Source organism: Phalaenopsis equestris, unplaced genomic scaffold (assembly GCF_001263595.1).
Source record: "Phalaenopsis equestris unplaced genomic scaffold, ASM126359v1 Scaffold000123, whole genome shotgun sequence".
Classification (NCBI taxonomy): domain Eukaryota; kingdom Viridiplantae; phylum Streptophyta; class Magnoliopsida; order Asparagales; family Orchidaceae; genus Phalaenopsis; species Phalaenopsis equestris.
Window position 1 is genome coordinate 475,054 of NW_018164565.1, and position 23,803 is coordinate 498,856.

At 32.1% G+C, this 23,803-nt stretch overlaps 2 protein-coding genes across 4 annotated transcripts in view; one reads left to right on the forward strand and one right to left on the reverse strand.

Annotated features, from left to right (window-relative positions):
- Positions 1-6,941: 6,941 nt before the first annotated feature.
- LOC110021175 (uncharacterized exonuclease domain-containing protein At3g15140) lies at positions 6,942-21,381 on the forward strand. 2 transcript variants are annotated; one of them, XM_020719565.1, is made up of 6 exons: positions 6,942-7,256; positions 8,083-8,312; positions 13,631-13,723; positions 18,309-18,434; positions 19,038-19,161; positions 20,751-21,381. In XM_020719565.1, the coding sequence occupies exons 1-6, from the start codon at positions 7,029-7,031 to the stop codon at positions 20,949-20,951; spliced, it is 1,002 nt and encodes a 333-aa protein (XP_020575224.1). In that variant the 5' UTR covers positions 6,942-7,028; the 3' UTR covers positions 20,952-21,381. The 2 variants fall into 2 exon arrangements, with proteins under 2 accessions (XP_020575224.1, XP_020575225.1); XM_020719566.1 differs by having other exon boundaries at positions 8,083-8,282; positions 13,643-13,723; positions 20,751-21,376.
- A 1,875-nt stretch (positions 21,382-23,256) lies between these two features.
- Positions 23,257-23,803, reverse strand: part of LOC110021167 (auxin response factor 3-like) — a 30,462-nt gene continuing 29,915 nt past the window's right edge. For both annotated transcript variants that reach the window (XM_020719556.1, XM_020719557.1), the window contains exon 11: positions 23,257-23,580. In XM_020719556.1, coding sequence (XP_020575215.1) covers positions 23,568-23,580 — 13 coding nt within the window. In that variant the 3' untranslated portion in view covers positions 23,257-23,567. The remainder of the gene's footprint in view (positions 23,581-23,803) is intronic.

The window sequence follows — 23,803 nt, forward strand, 5'->3', positions numbered from 1 at the left end:
TATTTATTGGCTAAGAGGTTATCGCGCTCAAGAAATGTTGCATAAATGGCCACATAAAGGGAAAAATTGAACAACTTTAAGTACAATGAAATACGAAGCTCTGTGTAGGGAATGTCTTCACAAGTATATGGGAAGGGGGATGGGCTAATGAGAACATGTTCTTCTTAACTAGTTGATGCGAGTTGCAGTCTTACTGAAGTTAAGGTGAATTGATGAAGGCCATTGAGTTGCCGACCTATGCCAACCTGTGATATCTTTGAATGTGCGCAAAAAAATATAAGGGATTTCATGACTGTAGTGTAATAAATTAACATCTTAGCGTTGTATAAAGATTCATCACTCACACAGATAAAAGAAAATTTGTGAAAACAAAATTTTTTATTTGAAAAACACGAAAAAGAAAAAAAAAATCATGGGGTTTGAAGTAATTAAAATAAACCGTTATATATTATAATTACAAAGTGATACATTCTCTTTGAGTGTAAAATGTGGGATTATAAAGTAACGAATTAGCAGCAATTGCTCTACAATACTAATTTGGCCATATCAGTTGTTAAAGTTAGTTGACAACGAGTGCATGATGATTTATGCGGGTTGTATTTTATGCATAGAAACTTCCATGTTATTCTCTTATGTAAAAAATCATAGCGCCTGACGTATTTTTAAATTAATTCGCTGTATAATTTTAGTTACACAATGGCACCTCTCTCTAAATAGAGAATGTGATTCATATTAATATTGTTGGGCTTGAATATGTGATCTTTAAAAAGAAGAAATAATCTAAACATCGCCGAAATATTTGTGCATATTAAAAGTAAAGCTTGATGGTAGTCCACTTGAAATTGATTCACACCATCAAAATGTGTTTCATTTAGTTGAGCGATTGTAAAAGTCTATTCGACGCATGTTAGTGAATTTGTTGTAGGCAACAAACCAATTCTAAAACCATAAGCTTTTACATATGCGACGAGTAGATATTTCTATGCGGCTTCATAGTTTAATGTAGCAATAGATTTGAGGGAGAATCTTCTTAAATTGTTCTTCAAACGCTGTCTTGGCACTTCATAAGCTTTAACCCAGACTGCATCTTCTACTTGGATGTTAACATGATTAGTATGCCTCCGGTTGCAACTTGATAGCATTTATTATAAATCTCACTTGTTGTTTAATGTATATTGACAGTATCAGTTCACGAATCTTAGCATATGTTAGTTGAGTAGCTCAATAATATCGTGCAGTCAACTGATTATGCGCTTGCACACTACCCTTCATGTTAGACATCAGTGACATTCCAAGGGCAATAGTAATTATCAACTTTTGTATATTTCGATGGTATTCAACGTTTGATTTTTGTTCAAGTTGTTAAACTATTTTTTATTGTGAACTTAACCAAATGAGATAAAAGTTTATCTGTGCTGTATCCATCTATTAACTTCATATTTGGCATAAGTTGTGTAATGTTGTTTTTTATGTGGAAACCAATTTCTCGAGTTGCTAGAATTACAAATGGTATAAGTAATTTGTTTGACGTTTAATATAAAAAATTTTCATAATTGTATACTCTCTTTTATAATAAGAAGAATATTTAAGTTCTAAAAATGAAATTTTCATGATTCTATAACAAAATGTACATTATAAAGTTTCTCGCTTGCAGTAGGGAACCTAAAAATCTTTTAAAGTGAGGTCACTAATTTGGGAATGTAAGAAAATATTGTAATAATTGTTTTTTAATTTATAGTAACAGATAATATTTTCTTAAAGTATACATTTTTTTCAATAATAAAATAAATAGAGCCAAAAAGAATTTCAAAATTATGATTCTTTTAAAGAATATAATGTAAACCAAAATGATATATATAAAAACGTGAAGTCGGGGAAAGATCGAAGGAAAAAAAATATTACATGCGGTTTTGTGATAGCATTGTGTGCAGTACCATCATAAGATCACAAAATACCACTGTTTGTACATTTTCACATGTAAATTTAATCTATGGGAGAGGCAAGTTTTCCAAGGAAGTTTACATAAATACCACCCAAATCTATTGTATTTACATATCTAAAACCAAAATTTTAGTTATTACATATATACCACTCAATTATTTTATATTACTTAAAAAAAGATCATTATTTTAGCTTTTTAGAAAGTATTTCATTGGGATGATATTACGTATGTAAAAATTAATGTTTATGTATTAGATAAGTAAATATGAAAGGGCCGAGTGATACTAATAATAATTCTTATAATAAACTATTAATGAAGGGCACCAATTTGTTAATGTTAGTAAATGTCTTAATAAAAGTATTTTTTTTAATTTTTAGTAAATGATTGAATTAGTTCTCATTTTTTAATATATATATATTTTCTCAAATTAATTTTTTTACATATAATGTTTTTCAGTCAAATAAAATAAATTGAGTAAAAAATAATTTGAAAATTATTAAATTTTAAAATAATAAAATATAAATTAAATTTTAGAGTTGGGAAATTATTATAATTTGTTTATTGAGATAGTGATTTAAAAATATATTAAAATTTTTCTAAAATAAATATCTTTCCATCAAGACGGCGGAAAAAATATTACATCAGGACTCCACACGTAGAGTTACGTGCGAAGTCCAATGAAATCATACCACGTGTGAAAATGTGAGGAAAAAAATCGACTCGGTAACACAGTGGACTATTCTCCCGCGTTATTCAAGTATTATTTTATTTTATTCATATGTTATTGTGTTCTGAGAATTTTTTTTTTGTTATAATAACACAATAACACATCAATAACACTTGAATAACACACAATAACACCTGAATAACACGGGAGAAATATTCTCCGGTGTTACCCGGCCAATTTTTTTCTCACATTCACGTGTGGCGTGATTTCATTTGAACTCTACGTGCGGAGTCCTGATGTAATATTTTTTCAAGACGGCGAGTCCTTTATTTGCATCCTCTCTCTCTCTCTCGCTCTCGCTCTAATATTTTAAAAAAGGTAATGGCGGAATTAATCTTACTTGCTATTAATAATAAATTACATTTCAAAATAATAATAATAATAATAAATACCACTCAATTTTTTATGTATCTATATATCTAACAACTAAATTTTGCATTTTACATGCAATCCTACCCATATATTTTATATTACGTAAATACTATCACTTTTAATCAAATTTTTCATGCATAGAAATATAGAAATATTGTACATAAAATTGAAGTTTTGGTACGTGTTAGATACGTTAAATAATACATAAAATTTGAGTGGTAGAAATGTTAATCTTCATAATCAAAATGAATCCATATCTCCACGCCTGCTGAATCAATGCAAATTAATATTTCTCTTCTTCTAGGAGCCAAAAAAAAAAAAAAAAAAAAAAAAAAAACCAGTCCCGAAAGACTACTGCAGGCGGGCGGGCGGCAAATTTTTTCAAGCCATTAACACGAAAAAATATTATGTGAATATTATGCAAGTCGAGTAACGTGCGTAGCCAATGAACTCACGCCACGACACCCACGCGGCAGGAAAAAAAACGGCGTGGTAACACGGGAAATATTCCCCCATGTTATCCATGTGTTATTGTGTGTTATTCATGTGTTACTGATGTGTTATTGTGTTATTATAACACTAAAAATATTCTCAGGACATAATAACACATAATAACACCAGAATAACACGGGAGAATATTCCCGGCAGAAAAAAAACGACGCGGTAACACGGGGGAATATTCCCCCTATGTTATTCATGTGTTATTGCGTGTTATTGTGTTATTATAACACTAGAAATATTCTCAGAACACTATAACACATGAATAACGCCGGGGAATATTCTCCGTGTTACCGCGCCATTTTTTTTCTGTCGCGTGGGGTGTTGTGACATGATTTTATTAGCTACGCACGTTATTCTACGTGCGTAGTACTGGTGTAATATTTTTCTCATTAACACGCACCGACCAAATCCGATGTATTTACCATAACATATCTAATACTCCAACTTTAATTTTTATATTTATTATTTCTTATATTACATAAAAAATTTCCGATATACATATCAAATACCGTACAAGAAGATTCGTCAAAATGACATAAGGTGAGCTTGCTTACTAACGGGAGGCCACATTTCCTTTGATGAGTTTCAATGGACAACCTTCATTTTCCCAAATCAAAATAAGAGTTATTTACAAATATAACACTAAATTCTTTTATATGTATACATCCAACACTCTAATTTTTTACATTCATATCACTCAATCTTTCATATCGCATTAAAAATTGCACTATTCTGATTTATAAAAAGTGAAATTCACTTTTATCATGAATATAAAAGATGTCATATATGTTAAAAATAAAGTTTAGATGTTACATTTTTAAATACATAGGAATTAAGTTATATCTGTGTGAATATTTCTAAAATTTGTTTTATTATTAGCATAATTATAAACAGGCCACTTGAAACATTGATATTTACAAATTTGCCAGCATGATAATTTTTTTGGACTACCGAACTAGGGCTGTAAACGAGCCGAGCTTGAGCGAGCTCAGGCTAGGCTCGTGCTCGGCTCGTCCGAAATAGCCCGTGCTCAAAATTGACTCGTGTTCGAAATCGGCTCGTGAACAGTGTGTTCGTGTTCGGCTCAAAATTGGCTCGTTAAACTAAAATTGTGAAAAACAGATGTAAGTGTGGGATTCGAACCTGAATCAAATATATACAAAAGAATACACTAATCACATTGCCACATGAGGTGTTATGATTTAAACTTAGACATAAATATATAATATATTATTATATAAATAATATATGTAATATATTGTCATATAAAAATTTATATAATTTTTTTTTTGAGCCGAACACGAGCGAACAAACTGTTGTTAGTGTTCGGCTCGTTTACATTTCGAGCTTAAAAATTTATTATAAATTTGTTCGTGTTCGGCTCGTTCGGCTTAACGACTTAACGAATCAGCCAAACACGAGTTGTTCGCGAACAACGAGTCAAATTGACAGCCCTAAATGGAGTACGCACGCAGAATTGCGTGTGTATTACGTACACAAATATTTCCCGAGAATAAGAGGTGTGAATCGGCCCTTAGGTTAAGTAGTGTTTTTTTTCTTTTATTTTTTATTTTATATTGTTTTATAATATATATATAAGAATATTATTATTAAAATGTGCACGAAATCATAATTGCTAGGATCAAACTATTGAGAAAATGATAAAAAATGAAAATATGGATTTGGGCGTTCAAATGAATTTTTGATATTTGAGTGAGAATTTGAAAAATAGATGTAAGAGTATGGTTGATTTATAAATAGGAAATTTGGGGTGGTCTGTATGTGACTGCTTTTATATTCAGTGGAGATGAAAATTGAAGAATTCTAAGATATTTTTTGCATGTAGGAGTAAAAGAGAAAAATAGATAAAATGATCATATTTTTTGCGGTTATGTGAAAATCACAAGATAATTCTTAAAAAAAAAGATTTTGTTAGTAAGTTCAAATTTGAGTCCATATAACAACAACAATAAATTTGAGTTGAATCTCGTATTAGAGTACACTTAAAATTCTAATTGCTTTGAGATTAGCATCAGATAATTGAAGAGTTTACATACCATTGACATCAAAATAAATTGGATAGTTTTCAGAACCATTTTGATAAAATATATAACAATATATTTCATTGCTATGTATTGAGTTGTGAACGAGTAGTGCTGAGCTCAAGTCATGCCCAACTCGAGCTTAGTTTGTTTCTCAAAATGCAAGCTTATACTCGGCTTGCAATATTAACAACAAACTTGCGAGTCAGTTTATAATTTTTAATATGATGTTATATGTTACGACCGTAATTCATATATGACGTTAGCAAGTAAGTGTTGTCGAGGACGCCAAATAGAAGCAGTCGACAATGATTGACGGTGATTAACGAAGTTGGTGGACATTGGCCGCAGCTCAGAAGAATTGAAGTTATCACCGGGTTTTCAATACAATAGTGTACATTACAATCATATTTGAGATATATTGTTAGCAAATAGAGGTTGCCCACGCACAATGAGCAGGGGTGGCAAGAGGTGGTTGAAGGCGAAAGACGAGCGGTGGTCGGAGACTATGGAGGTCGTATGTTTTCGCCAAATATTCAATCGTGAACAAGCTCCAGAGTTCCTTCTCCCATACTCTCCCCTCAATTGAGGAGAATGGATTTATTTATAGCTCATGGAATAAGGGTTTTTGATTTTTTGGCAAATAACTTACCCAACGACCAGAATGAAAGACCCCATATTGATCCCCTTGATCGTAGAACTTTTTTTTTTAAGATTTGAAGACCTTGATGACATTCAAATTAAAGAAATTCAAGATCATTGTATTTCTCTCGTCGAGACGATCAATTTGAATATAAATATGTCAAATTTGAAGTTTATTTGACATTCAATTGTTGATCTAAAACCTTTAAAAAATATTTTAATGACGTAATATGATCTTGATTGGATTATGATCAAACAAAATTTTGTACCACTGGGTTCGTCCTGTCGAAAAGAACAATTTAACTATAAACTTGCTGAAATCTGGGCCCTGGATGGTCTTAAATTTGAATATGAAATATTTATTATTAAAAATGCCTCAATAATTGTGCCAAAAATTTTATTGAGGAAACGTGTGCTAATTTTATAAAGGACAACCAAAACATTGTTATTCACAAATCAAACACTTTCTTTCATTCATTTTTTAAATTCTCACTCAAATATCAAAATTCATGATAAAATTGTAACCCATAATTCTTAAACTTTACCAATTTCTGAATAATTTGATAGACACCTAAGAGCATCAATTTGATGATTAAATTAGCGACCCGATATTTAATTTATAAATATTAATATTTTAAATGCTCAACATGTTAATATTTATTTTATAAATAGCAGTATTTTATAAATAAACAGCCAATTAGCCTGCGGAATCTTTTCTTTCCCCTCATTTCGCGTCACTTTTCCGTCCACTGCGTGGCTGTTCGAAATTAATCTGTCTCGCTTTTCTGGTCGGAATTTGGAAATGGCGTGTGCTAGGGTCTCTCGATCTCATCTTTTACTTCTCCGTCCAAGCGTCCCCTCTTCGTTGCTCCATTTCTTTCGTTCTCTATCCGTCGTTTCCACCAGGAAGTTCACTGTCTTTGCTTCCCTCAGCGCTATGAACTCCTATTCTCTTGCTGACGCTGCAAGTCCGAAGATCGATCGGTGGAAGCCCATGTGTCTATATTACACTCAAGGTAAGTGCACCAAGGTATGCTTTCCAACATTCTGCATATTCCTCGTTTAGATATTGTAATGTTGTGCACACTAAATAGTTCTGCTAGTTCATTTTCATATTTTCATCAGGTCGGTTCGACCAATTTCCTGCATTTGTTATTTTTGAGGAGGTAATCGAGAAATCGTTTTTTTGTTTTTTTTTCCCGTTTGGTGCTGTTTGAATGTGTGTCTTGATTTGGAACGTTTTAGTAAATTTTATGCTCGGAAACTCTCCGAAGATTTGGATGATTCGGTGAGTACCTACACTGTTCGCTTACATCTCTGTCCTAGGTAGGTATGCTGTGGAGGTTTATTCATCTGAGCTTTTCCATTGGAATATGATATGGTATCTGAGATGTAGAACTGTGGTGAAAGGTTTATGAAAGCACCACTGCTGTTCTATTGCTTTTTGTGACTCTGGTTTGATGAAGCCTTAATGCACTTAAGAGCGATTGTTTAATCTCTAATTGCACATTTGAAAAATATATTGGTGCAAAATTGTTAGTGGTTGGCTCTCAACCATGCTAAATCTTTGGGGATGAAGATTTGTTTTTAATCATCGTTTCATCAAATGCCTTAACCAATCTGCAGTTCATTTTACCACACAGCCTTTGTGAAGAAAGTATTATTTTAATTATTTTGGGTTAATTCTCTATTGTAATTCCCCAGAATTTTAATCTAAAATTATGCTTGCAGAAAATGAAATATGATGTTATTCGTAGCTTGAAGTTTTATACCACCAATAACATGTTTTTCATTTTTAAATTTAACTTTGGAATTTAAAGTTTTCATAGTTTCATTAGGCATTCTTTGTTTTGTAGATGGATGATGCTAGTCACCTTGCAAAATTTAATCACAATTATTTGGTGGATCTTGAGCCAGCCTCTGAACCTAGTAACCTAAGGCATCAGGATATAGATTATCTTTTGGTACTTGATTTGGAGGGAAAGGTTGAGATTCTGGAATTTCCGGTTGTGATGATAGAGACGAAGACGATGTCTTTTGTCGACTCATTTCATAGGTGCACTGTCCTTAAAATGTTTCTACATATGTAAATCACAATGCTATTTATTCTTCTTGTATATTATAAAGTTGTCAATTTACGTTATCGTGTATTTGAAATATAAAACCCATTATAACGGTAAAATAACATATTTTTTTGAGGATTGACTTGATAATGCAGGTTTTAACTATCTAGTTTCTTTGTGAGTTTTGACATTAAGATTTTAATCTATGCTACCTCACAATACTTTGAAGCCTTCACTATTTGACAAGAATGAACTTGTTTGTTCTTGACTCCCACTTCCATTCTACTATATATTTTTGAAGCATATATCTTCCATTTTCTCTTAGTGGACGAGGCAAACTGTTTGCATGATTGTAGTGTGTCCTAATTGGAACTTTTGTATGTAAAAATCAAAGTGACAGATATACCATCATCCTTGGTTACTTGAACAGCCTAAGCATCAGACAAGAGATGGTGGTCAAAAGTTTCAACAGTTTTTAAATTTCATGCGGAGTGCATTAGAAATTAACTCACTATATGAACATGAATCTCTTAATCATGTTCAAATCAAACTATGGTTTGGGAACTTCAAGCAATTTGTTAACTATTTTTCTACTATATTCAGTTGAACCCCAACTTCTATTGGTTAGAGAAAGAAAGAAGTGGCTTAAATTTCACATTCACTTGTTGGTGTGATTAGCTTTTTTGTGCTCGGTGCTGTTGTTTCATGAGCTCAACTGATCCATAATATCATTTAGAAGTGCTGTTTGGTTTCTTGTGTAATTGCTATCAAATGCTATTTTATTTGATAACATTTGTTTAATTATGCTAGAATATATTAGCGCTCACTCTTTTTCCGCAGCTTCTGCTCTGAAGTAACTAGTGTTGTTTTACTTCATATGGAAGGTAGTTTGTGAATTATTTGTTATGAGTGAGCCAAAATAGACATGAACTCAAAATAAATCAGTGAAGTTGAAATATATTTCGAATGAAGTTGGCTATACTCGAAAACATTTGATTCCAAGTCTACTCAAATTTAGTTATTGCTTATTAGTTGACTCAAATTATTCCTGTTTGAATTGCAAACCAAAAAACATTTAGAGTCACGCTAGTGTTTTGAACCTCTGTGCTATGAAAGTAACATCAGAATTTATACTTTGAATTATCTACTCATAGCAAAGATATGTACAAAAACTTAAGGACATTTACGTACATTTCACATGGTTCTTATGCAATTACATATTTAACACCTAAACTTTCATATTTACCTACATAACACTCAAATATTTAATATTACTTAAAAATTACTACTATTAATTTTATTTTTTTTTTTAAAGTGAGATACACCATTTCATGCATGGATTTATGACATCACAGTGTTGAAAATGAAAATATTAAATTTTCTTTTAGATATATACATGTACAGGAATTTCGTGGTATGCATGTATATTTCTTAGTAATTTAGTCTGTGTTTGGGGTGGCTGCTGCTTTTTCAAGAAGCAGTTTATCAGGAGCTGTCAAAAAGCTACTAATGAATAAACAGGAGTTTGTTTAGTGGATCTGCTGTGCTATTGCTGTTTTGATAAGAAAGTCTGTTTTGCCCTTATATATGTAATATATTCGAATTAATGCAGTTTTTCAGAAGAATTATAATTAAATAACAAAAAGATATTCTACTATCATAAAAATATAAGTATATTACAAAATACTTTAATACATAAAAATGTGATCAGTTATTTAAAGCATAAAACTACAATAATAAGGACAACAATAGTAACCAACATGCCTAGACGATGCTCGTCTTCAAAATCCTGATGATCAAGTCTTCGGGAAAAATTTCATTTCCATGGCAGCATTTCTTCTTACCTGATCACGGTATGGAGGAAACTTATCAGTTTTATCAGCCTAATGAAAAAAGTCACAATCTGCAAGAGTCCTGTTTATGGGATAAGAGTAAAATCTTTTCTCATAGTTGTCTTCCCTTCTTGTTTGCCACTGAACACACCCATCACCACAATGGCAAAGCGGAACTTTCGAAATATTTGATGCTCTTGAACTTGTATCTCCTATTATTATAAAATATAATAGCTCCAATTAAGAAAAAAATAAGCAGATATATCCTTCAAGAAATTTGAAAAATAAAATAAACAGTCTTAAAATTAAAATTAAAAGTTTATCGAGACGCATAAAAAAAGCTATAATATAGATTGTTACAAATATTTTAAAAATATACATCCAAAAAACCAACTTAAAGCTAAAATATGAATCATCAACAAAAAATAAGTGATGCTACATAAGTACGGTCGTTGCATTTACGATGAAAATATTAATTATTACAAATAAGCATTCTGATACAGTAGTAACAAATAAAAAAAGTAGAGGGGCATGTCATCTAGCTAGTTTGACTCTAAGAAATAACAGAGGTAACGACGATCCTCAAAAAGTTTTACAACAATAAATAGAGGGATATGTCATCAAAAATCTCTGGAATAGAGTCGAGTAGCTTGACAATGTATGCCATAGTCGGGTATGCAAGTAGAGCTGTGCGGGCACTAGATGTGATACTGGTGCAATTTGTTATCATTTGTGAGACCTGCTTGGACAAGTTAGCCCCTCAACCTTTGTTTTCTTTTTCTCTTTATGTGACGAGGAAAGAGCAAGCAAATTGACAATTACTAACTATTGTATAACCTTCCTCGATTGCTAATTTATTTAGCATAAGACCTTTAGGTTTGTTTAAAATATATGCATGTTCAGTGCTCAAATTTCTCCCCCTAAAATGTTCATGTAGACTGAAGATGAGGAAAGAGTAAACTAATTGACAATTATTAACTTAAGAAGAGACATTTAAAAAACAAGTCAAAGAAAAATTCTCAGAGATACAGAGAAATAATACTCATATATCTATCATTTCATAACTTCTCCTGAATGACCAGGAGGAAAAATTGATGATATTAACTTATCTGTTATTAACTTTCAAGTTTGCCGCAAAACATATACATTTTCAATGGTAAAAAAACTTTAAAAAAAAAATAAAACCAGTGCTCAAATTTCTTCTCCCAAAATGTTCTTGTAGACTAAAGATTAGGAAAGAATAATCAAATTGACAATTACCAACATGAGAACAACATTTAATAAACACGTCCAAGAATAATTCTCAGAGATACAGAGAAATAATACTTATATATCTATCTTTCCATTACTTCTCTTGAATGATCAATATGGAAAATTGATTCTGCTGACTTATCTGTCATGAAAATTCAAGTTTGTCTCATAACATATGCATTTTCAATGATAAATATTTTTAAATAAAAAAAAAATGAAACCAGTGCTCAAATTTCTCCCCCCAAAATGTTCCTGTAAATTGAAGATGAGGAAATAAAAAACAAATCAACAATTACTAACAAATAAGTCCAAGAAAAATTTTCAGAGATACAGAGAAACAATACTCATATATTTATCTTTCCATAACTTCTTTTGAATGATCAGAAGGGAAATAAATGCGCTAACTTTTCTGTCATATAATCTTTAAGTTTGCCTTAAAACATATGTATTTCCAATGGTATAAATCTTTCAGATAAAAAAAATGGAATCAGTGCTCAAACTTCTCCCCCCCTGAATGTTCCTTTAGAATGAAGAAGTGGCAAGAGCAAACGAAACAGTAATTTCCAACATGAGAAAAAACATATAAAAAGTAAGTCCTAAGAAAACTTCCGAAAGAAAAAAAAAAACTCATATATCTATCATTCCATAATTTCTCCTGAACGATCATGAGAGAAATAGATGTTGTTAACTTATCTGCCACGTAACCTTCAAGTTTGCATAAAAACAAATGCATTTCCAATGTTAAAAATCTTTCACATAAAAAAATGGAATCATTTCTCAAATTTATGCTCCCAAAATGTTCCTATAAATTGAAGAAGTGGCAAAAACAAGCAAATCAACAATTACTAACATAACAAACATAATAAAAACATGAATAAAATTCTCAGAGGAATTGAAAAACAGTAAATAAAACCAAACACAGAAGTCGAGCACAATGCAAATCGATCTTTTGTGAAGCCGCACGAGTCAATGAAGTAGAAGAAACTTTAAATGTAAAAGAGATATAAAGGAAAAACCTTCAACGAAGGGAGGAAACTAGTCACCGACACCGACAAAAGAGGGAGGCCAGCGCAATCGAGTTTCAGTCCTGAAGACACATGTGACAAAGGAAGGGAGGGGGCGAGTGGTATTTGCATGGATATGATCAGGTATTACGCGAACTGAAGTGGGGCAGTGACATCAACTACCAATCACAATGGAGCTCCCGCCGTGGAACACACATGACCCCTTCCATTTTGGCTTTCACCAATCAGCGTCTCGCCAACCATGAAATGCACGCAAAAAAGAAGCTCCCAAAAACGTCATTTGCTGTTCCAAAAACGAGAAGCCGAAGGAACGAGTTCCCAATCGCGCCCTTAATATAATATATATTTTCTTGAACCAGCTTAATCTCATTTTGTGTATGCCAAATTTGGCTCAAAACCGAATAAAGAAATAGCTTGAGCTGTAATGACTCGTAACTTAACTCAAAATTTAAGCTGGTTTCGAGTTTTGAGCAAAATTGCCAACCTTGTAATTGGCGCACTATGGATGCTTTTTTATTTGCATTATTATTTTTTGTTTTTTGATGCTTCAAACATCTCCTCAGCTCTGTTGGTGATTCATATATAAGTTTTCTTTAGGATGCTATAGTTTGAAACTTTGCGTAGGTTAAACATTCTTAATATTAGTAATTGCTGGTGATAGAATGCTAAAATTATAATCTATTGTGCTGAATAATCATGCTCTCTTAAACTTTACTTTGTCATTGTAATTGTGTCTTTTCTCTACAATAATGAAGCTTCAAACTACATTTGGTTCTGTGGAAATAGAGATTGGGAAAAAATAGAGGAGGCCATACCATGTTAATGATTCTGACTTATAGTTTAAAATAACGTTCAAATCAGAATTAGTAACCTAAGGTCATTTGGCATGATTTGAATTTGCATTTCACGGTCAAAATTTAACTAACTTGGAGAGCAAATTGTGGATTCAGATTGGGAAACCAAAATTATATTTTAAAAATACTTTTATACATCGGTCAAGCTTATTAGTACAGTAAACATGCACGGAAACATTTTTACATTTTTTTGTAGGAAGTGCATGTGTTGAATGATTGTCTAGGTATTCCAATTATGCTTATCATTTACTCGAAATATTTCATTTCTTCTTTATTATATGTTCGTTTCATGTTTGATGCTTTTCTTGTTTTACAGTTTAATTCTATAAAATGCTACATTTGTGCTTCATTGAAGTTCTTATTTCATAAATCAAGCTAGCTTTGAATGTAGGTTTGTTAGGCCCACTGGACTGAGCGAGCAAAGAGTTGAACAGTATATTGAAGGAAAGTATGGGAAAATAGGAGTTGACAGGTATGCTAGTTCATGTCCATTTGTATCATTTTTCTCCAATTTGTGTGTTTGATGAACTGGTCAAAATCAAATGTGTTTGATTTCGTTATTCTCTAAACCAGTATCACAGGAAGATTGCCTGACAGATCTTTTAATACTTCATAATTAAGTTATAATTCTGGAATTTTTAGCAATGCACTGATCAGGCAATGACAGTTTCATCGTTCAAATATTGGATCATCTTCTTGGTCCTTTATGTAATCTTTAGTTTTGCTGAAAGAAAAAAAGTAGGTTTTTTTTAGTGGGTCTTATTGTACATACAAATGAGCAATTTTAAAACCTTCTAGAAAATATATGCTTCATTTCGAGTTTCAGCATTATGATAATATTATACTTAAAAGTATTTTGTTATTGGGAAACAATCAATTGATTGTTCAAGTATGTGAGACTTCGGACTTAATTTTATATCTGATAGTTAACAATCCATTAGTGCAGAACTATCCAGTGGTTGGCACAATTGTCACCCCCCTTTGATTCTCATGCTCCGCCACTATTTATCAGTATTTACAATTTAGGAGTAAAGATTGTCGACCTCCTTTGATTCTCATGCTCCGCCACTATTTATCAGTGTTTACAATTTAGGAGTAAAGATGCACCAAATTGGTTTTTTTTTTTTTTTCATTACTATTTATCTTTTATTACCATCATCTCCTCTAATAATTAGAACAAAAGTGACCTCAGACAAAGTGGAGCTCTACTGTAAGTATTTTGGGAATCTTTATTTGTTTCAGTGGCGCAAAGCTGAATCATCTTTTGAAATCTGGTTATACAAGCTTAATAAGTAGATGTATTTATAAATATCTTTTTTTTTAATGTCTGGCAAGGATAATAACCTTTATTGAACATTGTTCAATATGCGTTTTATCAGCTTAGGCTTTATTTTTGTAGGCATTTTGAGACAAATTGTAAGTTCGTACACATGATATGATATGGCCACCCAACATAACTGAAAAAAATGGGACACGATACGGCATAGACACGTTTTTTTATATTTAATAAATCATTAATATAAATATATATTTTTCAATATTTTCTACTAAAGACATTACAAAACAACAAATTGCAATAATCAAGAAAATTTATAATCATAAAAGTTATTTTTGACATTATCAAAATTACATTCAAAATATCAAGAAATTACCAAAATCAATACCAATGTGATCCATAATAAATTGAAGCAAAATATAACAAAATAATAAAATATAACAACATAATTATCACTGTTGGAGTAAATGCATTTAGTATTGGTGTTATCATTTGTGCTAACTCTATTGCACTCATCATTGATACCTTCACCCTCATCAACAAAAAATACTATTTCTAAGCATGACTTATCAATAGAAAGATTAGCAACTTCAAGGATTCCAATATCCTCCATTGTAGCCAAGGCATCTCCACCAACATCCCATAATTTTGTGCCCCCCTTGAGAATATTTTGAGCTCCTCCTAGACAGAAGACGGAGATTAGTATGAATAAATACCAAATCTTCACCTCGTTGTGGAGTAATTTTGTTTCTCTTAAGTGAATTGATAAATACCAATATGAATAAATACCAATATGTACTTCAGTTTCTTTTACAACAAGAAGATGAACACAGTTGATTCAACAATTTGAAAGCTAAACTTTGCAGTTGTGGGGAACTTGCTCCATAAATCATCCACCATGCCTTTGCATCCATAATAGCTTTAGAAGCTATGGAGTCATGATCAACAAAAGCACCACTAAATCCAAAGAAATTAGTAAAGTCTAAATTAACAGTAGATATTTCTTCAATGTTTGGGAAAATCTGCTTTAAGTATTTATTTCTCTCAATTGATATCTCCATGTTCTTATGTGGAGCAACACGATTTGGAGTTTTACTTAGCCAAGTTCTTTCAATGTTTGGGAAAATCTGCTTTAAGCATTTATTTCTCTCAATTGATATCTCCATGTTCTTATGTGGAGCAACACGTGTGGAGCAACACGATTTGGAGTTTCTCTCAATTGATATCTCCATGTTCTTATGTGGAGCAACACGATTTGGAGCTTTACTTAGCCAAGTGTGACTATAATACCTAATAAAAAATGCACTCATAAGTGACAAAATTAATATAAGATAAGATTAATAAAAAATTAACATAAAATCAAATAATACCTTGGATTGAGAGAGTGGGCTAAATAATGAAGATGAGTGTTGCTTTTATTCCATCTTTCAACTAAAATCTCATATACAATTTTATAAAAAATGGATTCTTCATTATCACTCTTTCTCGTGTCAATATATAATGTCTTTCACCTTTTCTATCATAGAATCTCACATATCGTAGATAAGATGGAGAAGTTTTATCTGTATCAGCCAATCTCAAGATGTCGTACACAGGTTCTATAAAATCAATAACATAGTTAATTTTATCTCACCATACATCATCTAAGATTTTTTTTTTTCACAAATTTTGCCATGTTTATATCATGTTCACGATATATATTCCATTTGTCACTGATCACTTTTATTTCTAGCCCTTGTTTTATTGCTTTGAATCTTCTGAGCATAATTATATTTGATGCAAAATGGTCTTTGCAATGACTCATTGAATATTGATAATTTCATTGAATGATTCATCATAATAAAAGTTTTTATAAAATTACCATCTCGTATAATGTCAATTATCAGCTGCATTGCTCATAAGTTGTCTCATATCCTTATATAATTTTTGAAGCACATATATTCTTTAATGTTAACTTCATTATATGAGGCTGTTGAGCTTCAATCAATACTCCTGCAGCTCTACACACAGGTGCATTATTAGTGATTTGAACCACTTGCCCGGAAGAAGGAATTGCAACCTTATTAAATACAACATTTTTCTTTTTCTGCTTTGCTTTAGCATCCTACTTATGCATTTCTTGAATATGTGTTGAAGTGACTTTAGGATATGCTTGAATACCAACTCCAGATTGTCGAACCAAGCTTGCTCTAACCTTAGAATATGTTCCTTTGAGCTTTCCTTGACAAAAGTGACCCTGGAATTCTCTAATTTGGTGACACATGCCCATAAAGGCTTTGTCTCGTCCTAAATAGGATTGTTAGAGATATTTTTAGTAGCCATTATCCTATTAATCAATTGAAGAAAGTATAAACATTTAAATTTCACACATATATATAATAATTAATAAAAAGATAATGAGACATTTACATATATAATTCAATCAGAGTTTGGATCCACAAGAAAACAAAATACCAAATTTTATGGTAATAAACAAGTTCAAACTAAATCATAAAACAAAGAGTTTGATTCATCTCAATTAATCAATTATTATAAAATTGGGAAATTTACATGCATACCACCCAATTTTTATGCATTAACATCGATAACACCTAAACTTCAATTATTACATACAGACCACCTTCCTGATGCATAAAAATGTGAATTGTTTAAACGTCAAAATAGTGGCCTCTTTGATGTAAATTGAAGGAATTTGGTGTAAAAGAATTGCTGTATCAAAGATGGAATACCAAATAAATAGCCCAAATCCAAAAAAAAAAAATATAGACGTCAAAATTGAATATCAACATCCATAACATGGCACCTTATGGGAGTCCCGTCGGAAAAAAAAGAACTGCACCCCTTACGGGAGTCCTGTCAGAAAAAAATAAAAGAACTGCACCCCTTACGGGAGTCCCGTAAAAAAAACACGTATAAAAAAAAAAAAAACGGAAGTTACCGCACGCGTGATCATCCCCTGGCTCCTGTCGCCTCACTTGATCGTCCCCGACTTAGCGTCGGAGCTTTGGATCGCAAGGGAGTTCGTATGGAAGCTTTGTATCGTGCTTTGGATGATGCCCTAGCTGGATTTGAAGCTCCAGATCATGTCAAAGACTAACTTGCTTCGATCATGGCTGCTCGGCGACTCGATTAGTGACGTGAGACGCTCGACAATGATGCTATTTTCTTTGACAGGTTGATGCGAGGGCAATGGAAGCTACTGTGAGGGCAATGGAAGCTACTGCGAGGGCAATGTAAGCTATTGTGAGGCTCTGGTAAGACTGCAAACCTTCAAATGTCGCTTTATTTATTTATTTTTTGACGCTTTAGATTCTGCTTTGCTGCTCAAGTGTTGAGAGAGGTGTCGAGCGGTGTCGGAGAGGTGTCGAGAGAGGTGTCTGAGAAGGCAGCATTGTCAACACTGTATTAAGTGTCGGATACGGTATCAATCCGTGTGTGTCCGACACGTGCTGGACAGAGTACGGCTCCTATTTGGGAGTGTCTGTGCTTCATAATTCGTACAAGATGCAAGTCTGAGAAGTTTATTTCCACATGATGTGAAGTTGCTATTCTCATTGGCAACATCATTCAAATTACTTGGCAAATTTACCTCTTAACAAAATTATTATTGACTGCTCTTTCCGGATATTTGGAAGAATCTGAAATTTCTTCACTAAGGAAATTGGACAAACATATATGAATGATCATTTTATGAAATTCAAGTTCATGTTAAATTTATGGGTGATGCCTAAACTAAGTATGCTTATATATTTTATATATTTTTTCTGCATGATTTTTACAGTGTTTGGCATGATACTGCTATTCTGTTCAAAGATGTGTTAGAAGAATTTGAGAAATGGATGTCTCATCATCAATTATGGAACAAGCAGGCTGGAGGATCACTCTATCGAGCTGCATTTGTAACATGGTTAGCAATTAAGGGCCTATTTGGAATTCATTTTATTTTTATTTCTTGCTTTTGTTTTTATAAGTATCTAATTTTTATTTTTAAAAGTAATTGCCATTATTATTAGCCGCTGTCAGTCACCACTTGCCGGCTAACATTGCCACCACCACTCCCGATGCCTTTTAGGCTACTGCCACTATTTTGCTGGCGACAACTGCCATCACCACATTAATCAATTTATTTAATGTTAAAAAAATAAAATGTATTTTTAAGATATAACTATGTTTTTTTTAAATAAAAAAACAAGCAAATATTAAAAATAAAAATGATCTCAAATGGCCCCTACATTATTTCATTTAGGGACGAGTTTCTTTCATTTGTATTTAAGTTGTAACAATCTCAAGCTCTTTAATCAACATTTTTTATTGATGCAGAAGCTCTGATAATTAAACTTTCAATCTAACATCTTATTCTTCAAAATTTATTGTAGGACCCCCAAACCTTTTTCCCGCATCAACGAAACAAAAACTTTTTGTGCAACAAGTATCATTGTTCTTGAGATACTATAATTATTGGTCGGACAATATTTAATATGTTATTTTCTGTTGTTATGTACTTTGTCAGTGGGAATTGGGATTTGAAGACAAAGGTTCCTCAACAATGTAAAGTTTCAAAGATAAGAACACCGTTGTACTTCATGGAATGGATTAACCTCAAGGACATCTATCTCAACTTTTATAACCGAAGAGTAAGCATAACTACTTTTCTCATACATTCTGCAAAATTCTTATTTTTTTACATATCTAACACCTAACTTTGAATTTACGATTATTCTGTTCAAATTTTTAATATCACATAAAAAATAACATTATTAAGAACTAAAGAAACTAGGGTGGAAAATCAATTGAATCAGACGATATCTCTTCAATATTATTTTAAAAACTAAAAAGATGTCTGAGGAGTGGAGGAAGAGTATTTTAGTTTCCATTTTTAAGAATAAAAAGGATGCACAAGAGTGTGCAAATTATATAGGAATTAAGTTAATGTTTCATACTTTAAAATTATGAGAGGGTAATTGAACATAGGTTAAGATGTGTTATAAAATTTTCTCATAATCAGTTTGAATTTATGCTGGGCGAATCTACTATGAAAGCTATACATTTATTGAGAGGATTGATGGAGGAATATAGAGAGAGTAAGGAGGATCGATATATGATTTTTATTGATTTAGAAAAAACTTACGATAAGGTTTCTAGAGAAGTTCTTTAGAAAGCTCTAGAAAACAAAGGTGTTGATATGACTTAGGGTCAGTTTTGGGCAGTTGCAGCTTATTCAGATGAACTGTTGATCCAGATAAGCTGCTGATCAGCAGTTGATCTGGATAAACTGTCTGACTGTTTGGTTTGTGCGTTTGAAAAACAACTGATTTGCAGTTTTTTTTTATATAAATGACAATTCTGCCCCTGTGCAGTTATGTTGTTTGCAACAGAACTATCATGGTTATATATTTGATAGTTTATAACAAAAAAAATCACTTCATAACAGTACAAAAAAAACATAAAATTCATAACAGTATATAAAAAAAGCATAAAATAATCCAAATGTTCACAAATAACCCAAAGATCAAAGAGCCATATATTTGACAAAGTATGATCATAATTAAACTGAAATGCTAATGCATATTAAAAATTGACTTTGGTATTACCTTGTAGAAAGAAGAATTGACTTGTATAAAAACTTGTAGTTATTGAGAAAGATTATTTGTCTAAGATCACAAATTTGAATGATATATTTTACATTTAAACATTGTGATTTACTTGTGTAACATTTTAGCATAAGTTTATTTTTGATATTATGTTAACGATTTTAGTGTTGTCTGAGTAATTATGAATAAAATTAACTATTAGACACATAAATGCATAAAAATTGTGTAATATGTGGAAAAAAAACCGGCATCTACATACGTACCACCTAGTTCCCATGTCTTTACATATTCAACACCTAAACTATATTTTTTGACCTTTATACCTCAAATTTTTCATACCCCATAAAAAATACTACAATTTTGAATTAAAAAAAAGTGAAATACACCTTTTCGGGCATGTGTAAGGTGGAATGCATGTAAAAATTGAAGTTTTAGGTATTAGTTATGCATATACATAGGAATTGAATGGCTTTTATGCAAATATTCAAAAAAAAAAAAAAAGAAAGAAAGAAAGAAGAATGCTTCTGTTTATTGAATGGCTTTTATGCAAATATTCAAAAAAAAAAAAAAAGAAAGAAGAATGCTTCTGTTTTTCCAAATTGGAAGGTTTGACGGGCTCTTTTGCTTGTCAGGCTACAGGAATGGCAACAATGTTGAAGCAATTAGGGATTCCTTTGTTGGGAAGTCACCATCTTGGAATTGATGACACTAAAAACATAACCAGGGTTCTTCAACGGTTACTTGCCGACGGAGCTTTGCTTCAGATTACTGCAAGGCGGAGCTCTTCGAACCCTAGCAATGTTGAGTTTCTGTTCAAGAATCGAATTGTGTGATGTTTGTTACTCTTCAGCGTTCTTGTGAAATATCGTCATCTTTAAATTGCCTTCTGTAGTTTCTCTTCTATATGCCAATGTGATCGGATGCCAGTTCTCTAGAGAGCTAGAATTCAATCGTCATTCCTAAGTTGTGGATTAGATAGATGGCTGTTCGATCCATTGTATTTTATTTTTATTGTTTGATTTGCTGCAAAGTGAATGTAAAATAAAATTTTGAAGTATTATAAGTTCAAACTATGAAAATAATAGAAGGGAAAAAGGAAGATAACCCTTCTCATTAACCAAAACATGAATCTAAAGGTATAAACTATATGTAATTGGAAATTGAACATTCTATCATAAAGGGGAATGTTGGATTTTATCTTTGCAGTTGGAATTTGGCCAGTGTGCGCAATTTATCCTTTTGTTCAGCTGACTTGCTTCTGCTTTGAACACCCGTCAAGGTGTTGGGTCGAGGTCGCATGATCAACTTGGATTTGAGCTGATTGAACTGTTGTTTGGAGAGGTTTGGTGAGGATGTCCGCTGGCTGGTTGATCCTGAGTGTGGATGTGATGACCCAATTGAATATGATCACATATAAAATGATAGTCGATTTCAATATGTTTTGTGTTGAGTGTGGAATACCATATTGTTAGCTATCGTCTTGGCTGAGAGATTATCACAGTGGAGTTTGGAGTTTGGTAGGTTGAAGTTATAGAATGTTAAGTCTTGTAGAAGATGTCTTAACCAAATGATTTTGGTTTTTGCTGTAGCTACCGTGCGATATGGCACCTCATGTTGATGACCGTGCAACCGTGTGATGTTTCTTTACCATTCATGAGATCGGTGTGTTCTCCAACCACAAGCAATAGCTCGTGGTGGATCTACGGTTGGTAGAATCTGCCTCTAAATCAGAGTCCGAGTAGGTTTGTAGTTGATAACAAAAACAAAACTACCAGACAAAAAGACATTCGGTTAGGTACACTCCCCAAATCTCAAAATGTAAAGATAAGTCCATTCCCCTTTATGCTAGGATGTTTTATTTCCTATTACACATATTTTGCATCTTCATATTTATGTTTTTGGTTGATTTAGAAAAGTTGCTATAACTTGCAATACCTATATCTTCCTCCTTCTCTGATATCATATGAAAATAGATGAGAAGGAGATACAGGTACTGCAAGCTACACCAACTATTGTCATTAACCAAAAATAAGAATCTAAATGTACAAATATACATGTAATAGAAAATAAAACATTCAAGCATTATCTTTGCATTTGGGATTTGACAAGTTTAACTAATAGAATTTGTTTTTTTGTTGTTTATGCTTTCATAAACCACTATATATATATAGACATATATATAATTTATATACATAACACAATTCTTATGTATTTGCATATCTAACACTAAAGTTTGATATTTACACCTATATCACATGACAAATTTATGCATGAAAATGTATTTTAAATAGATAGTGATTGTTATATTTTAAGTTTGATTTTAAAGATGTATGCATGTAATTATGAATGTTTGGGTGTTAGATTTATATAAATACGTGAGAATTGTTTAGTATACATGTAAATGACAAACCGCCTGTGGCAGTCACTCCTATCACCTATCGCTAGCAGCTTGTTGCATAGTTTTTGCATCTGCCCTCATCCCCATTTCAATGACATGTACAAATTATTTTAAGTTTGAATGCCTTGAATTTACAATCAAACAATCATAGCCATACAATAAATGAATTTTAAATATTGTCTCATCTTAAAATATTTATATTTTTAAAAATAACAACTAAAAAAACCCTACTAGATTTTCTTACAAAACTAAAAATGAATTTAGTGATTTGATCTGTTTATGTAAATAAGCATCAACCATGGTGGTCAGCTCTCGTGCAATCTCTTGTAGATTTATGTGAGGCTGAAGCTTATGATGCTATGCTTGATGAGGTTCATATCTCTAAAGCACTTAAATTGCACATCTCGCAACGGGAGATTTTCCATGTGTCACAAACTCTTTAACAGTTATTAATGCAATTCTACCATCATATAACACAATTACAACAAGCCAAGCATTTATGTGCTCAAAGGTGGGCACCTTTCCCTTTAAATCTCCTAAAATTTACTGTCCAAACTCATGACGTAGCTCTACTTTCAGTAATATATCGTCATGTGTGCTATATCGGGCTCATCTAAAAAATATTAAAATAGATTCGTTGACTCCCCTCGGCAGTTTCACTTCAAAAATCCGAAATAACCTCCACGATGTAGCACACGTGACATCATATTATTGGAGTCCACATGTATAGCTATGTCGGTGTAAAAATTTTTCCTTTAAATCTAACAAACTTTAGTCAGCTGCACTTGCCATATCCCCACAAAATTAAGCTCATTACAAACATTAAATAAGTAAACAAAAGCACGATGAAGCCAATTTCAACCGGTCTTTAAAAAAACAACAGAGCGATAGATTTTTTATGTGCAGATCAATTCAAGAAGTGATACACCGCAATAGTTTAAATGTACAAATATGCTTCGTCAAATGAAATATCAGAAGCAACCTTCAGTAGCCTATGGTGTGTTGTGTTGCACCATGCATCAGATGGATGCTGAAATATATTTCAAGCGTTTTACAAATGCAGCCTGCAGGATGGACAAAGTAAAACAAATTAGAACTCTTTCTCTTACAAGCAAGCACAAAAATATGGCATATGAAAATAGATTAAAAAAAGGAGCAGTTAAGTTCATACCACCCAACTCCTATGTATTTATATATGTAACACCTAGACTTCTTACATATTAATACCACCAAAATCATTCACATCACATCAAAAATACCGTAACTTTAACTTTTTTTTTAAAAAAA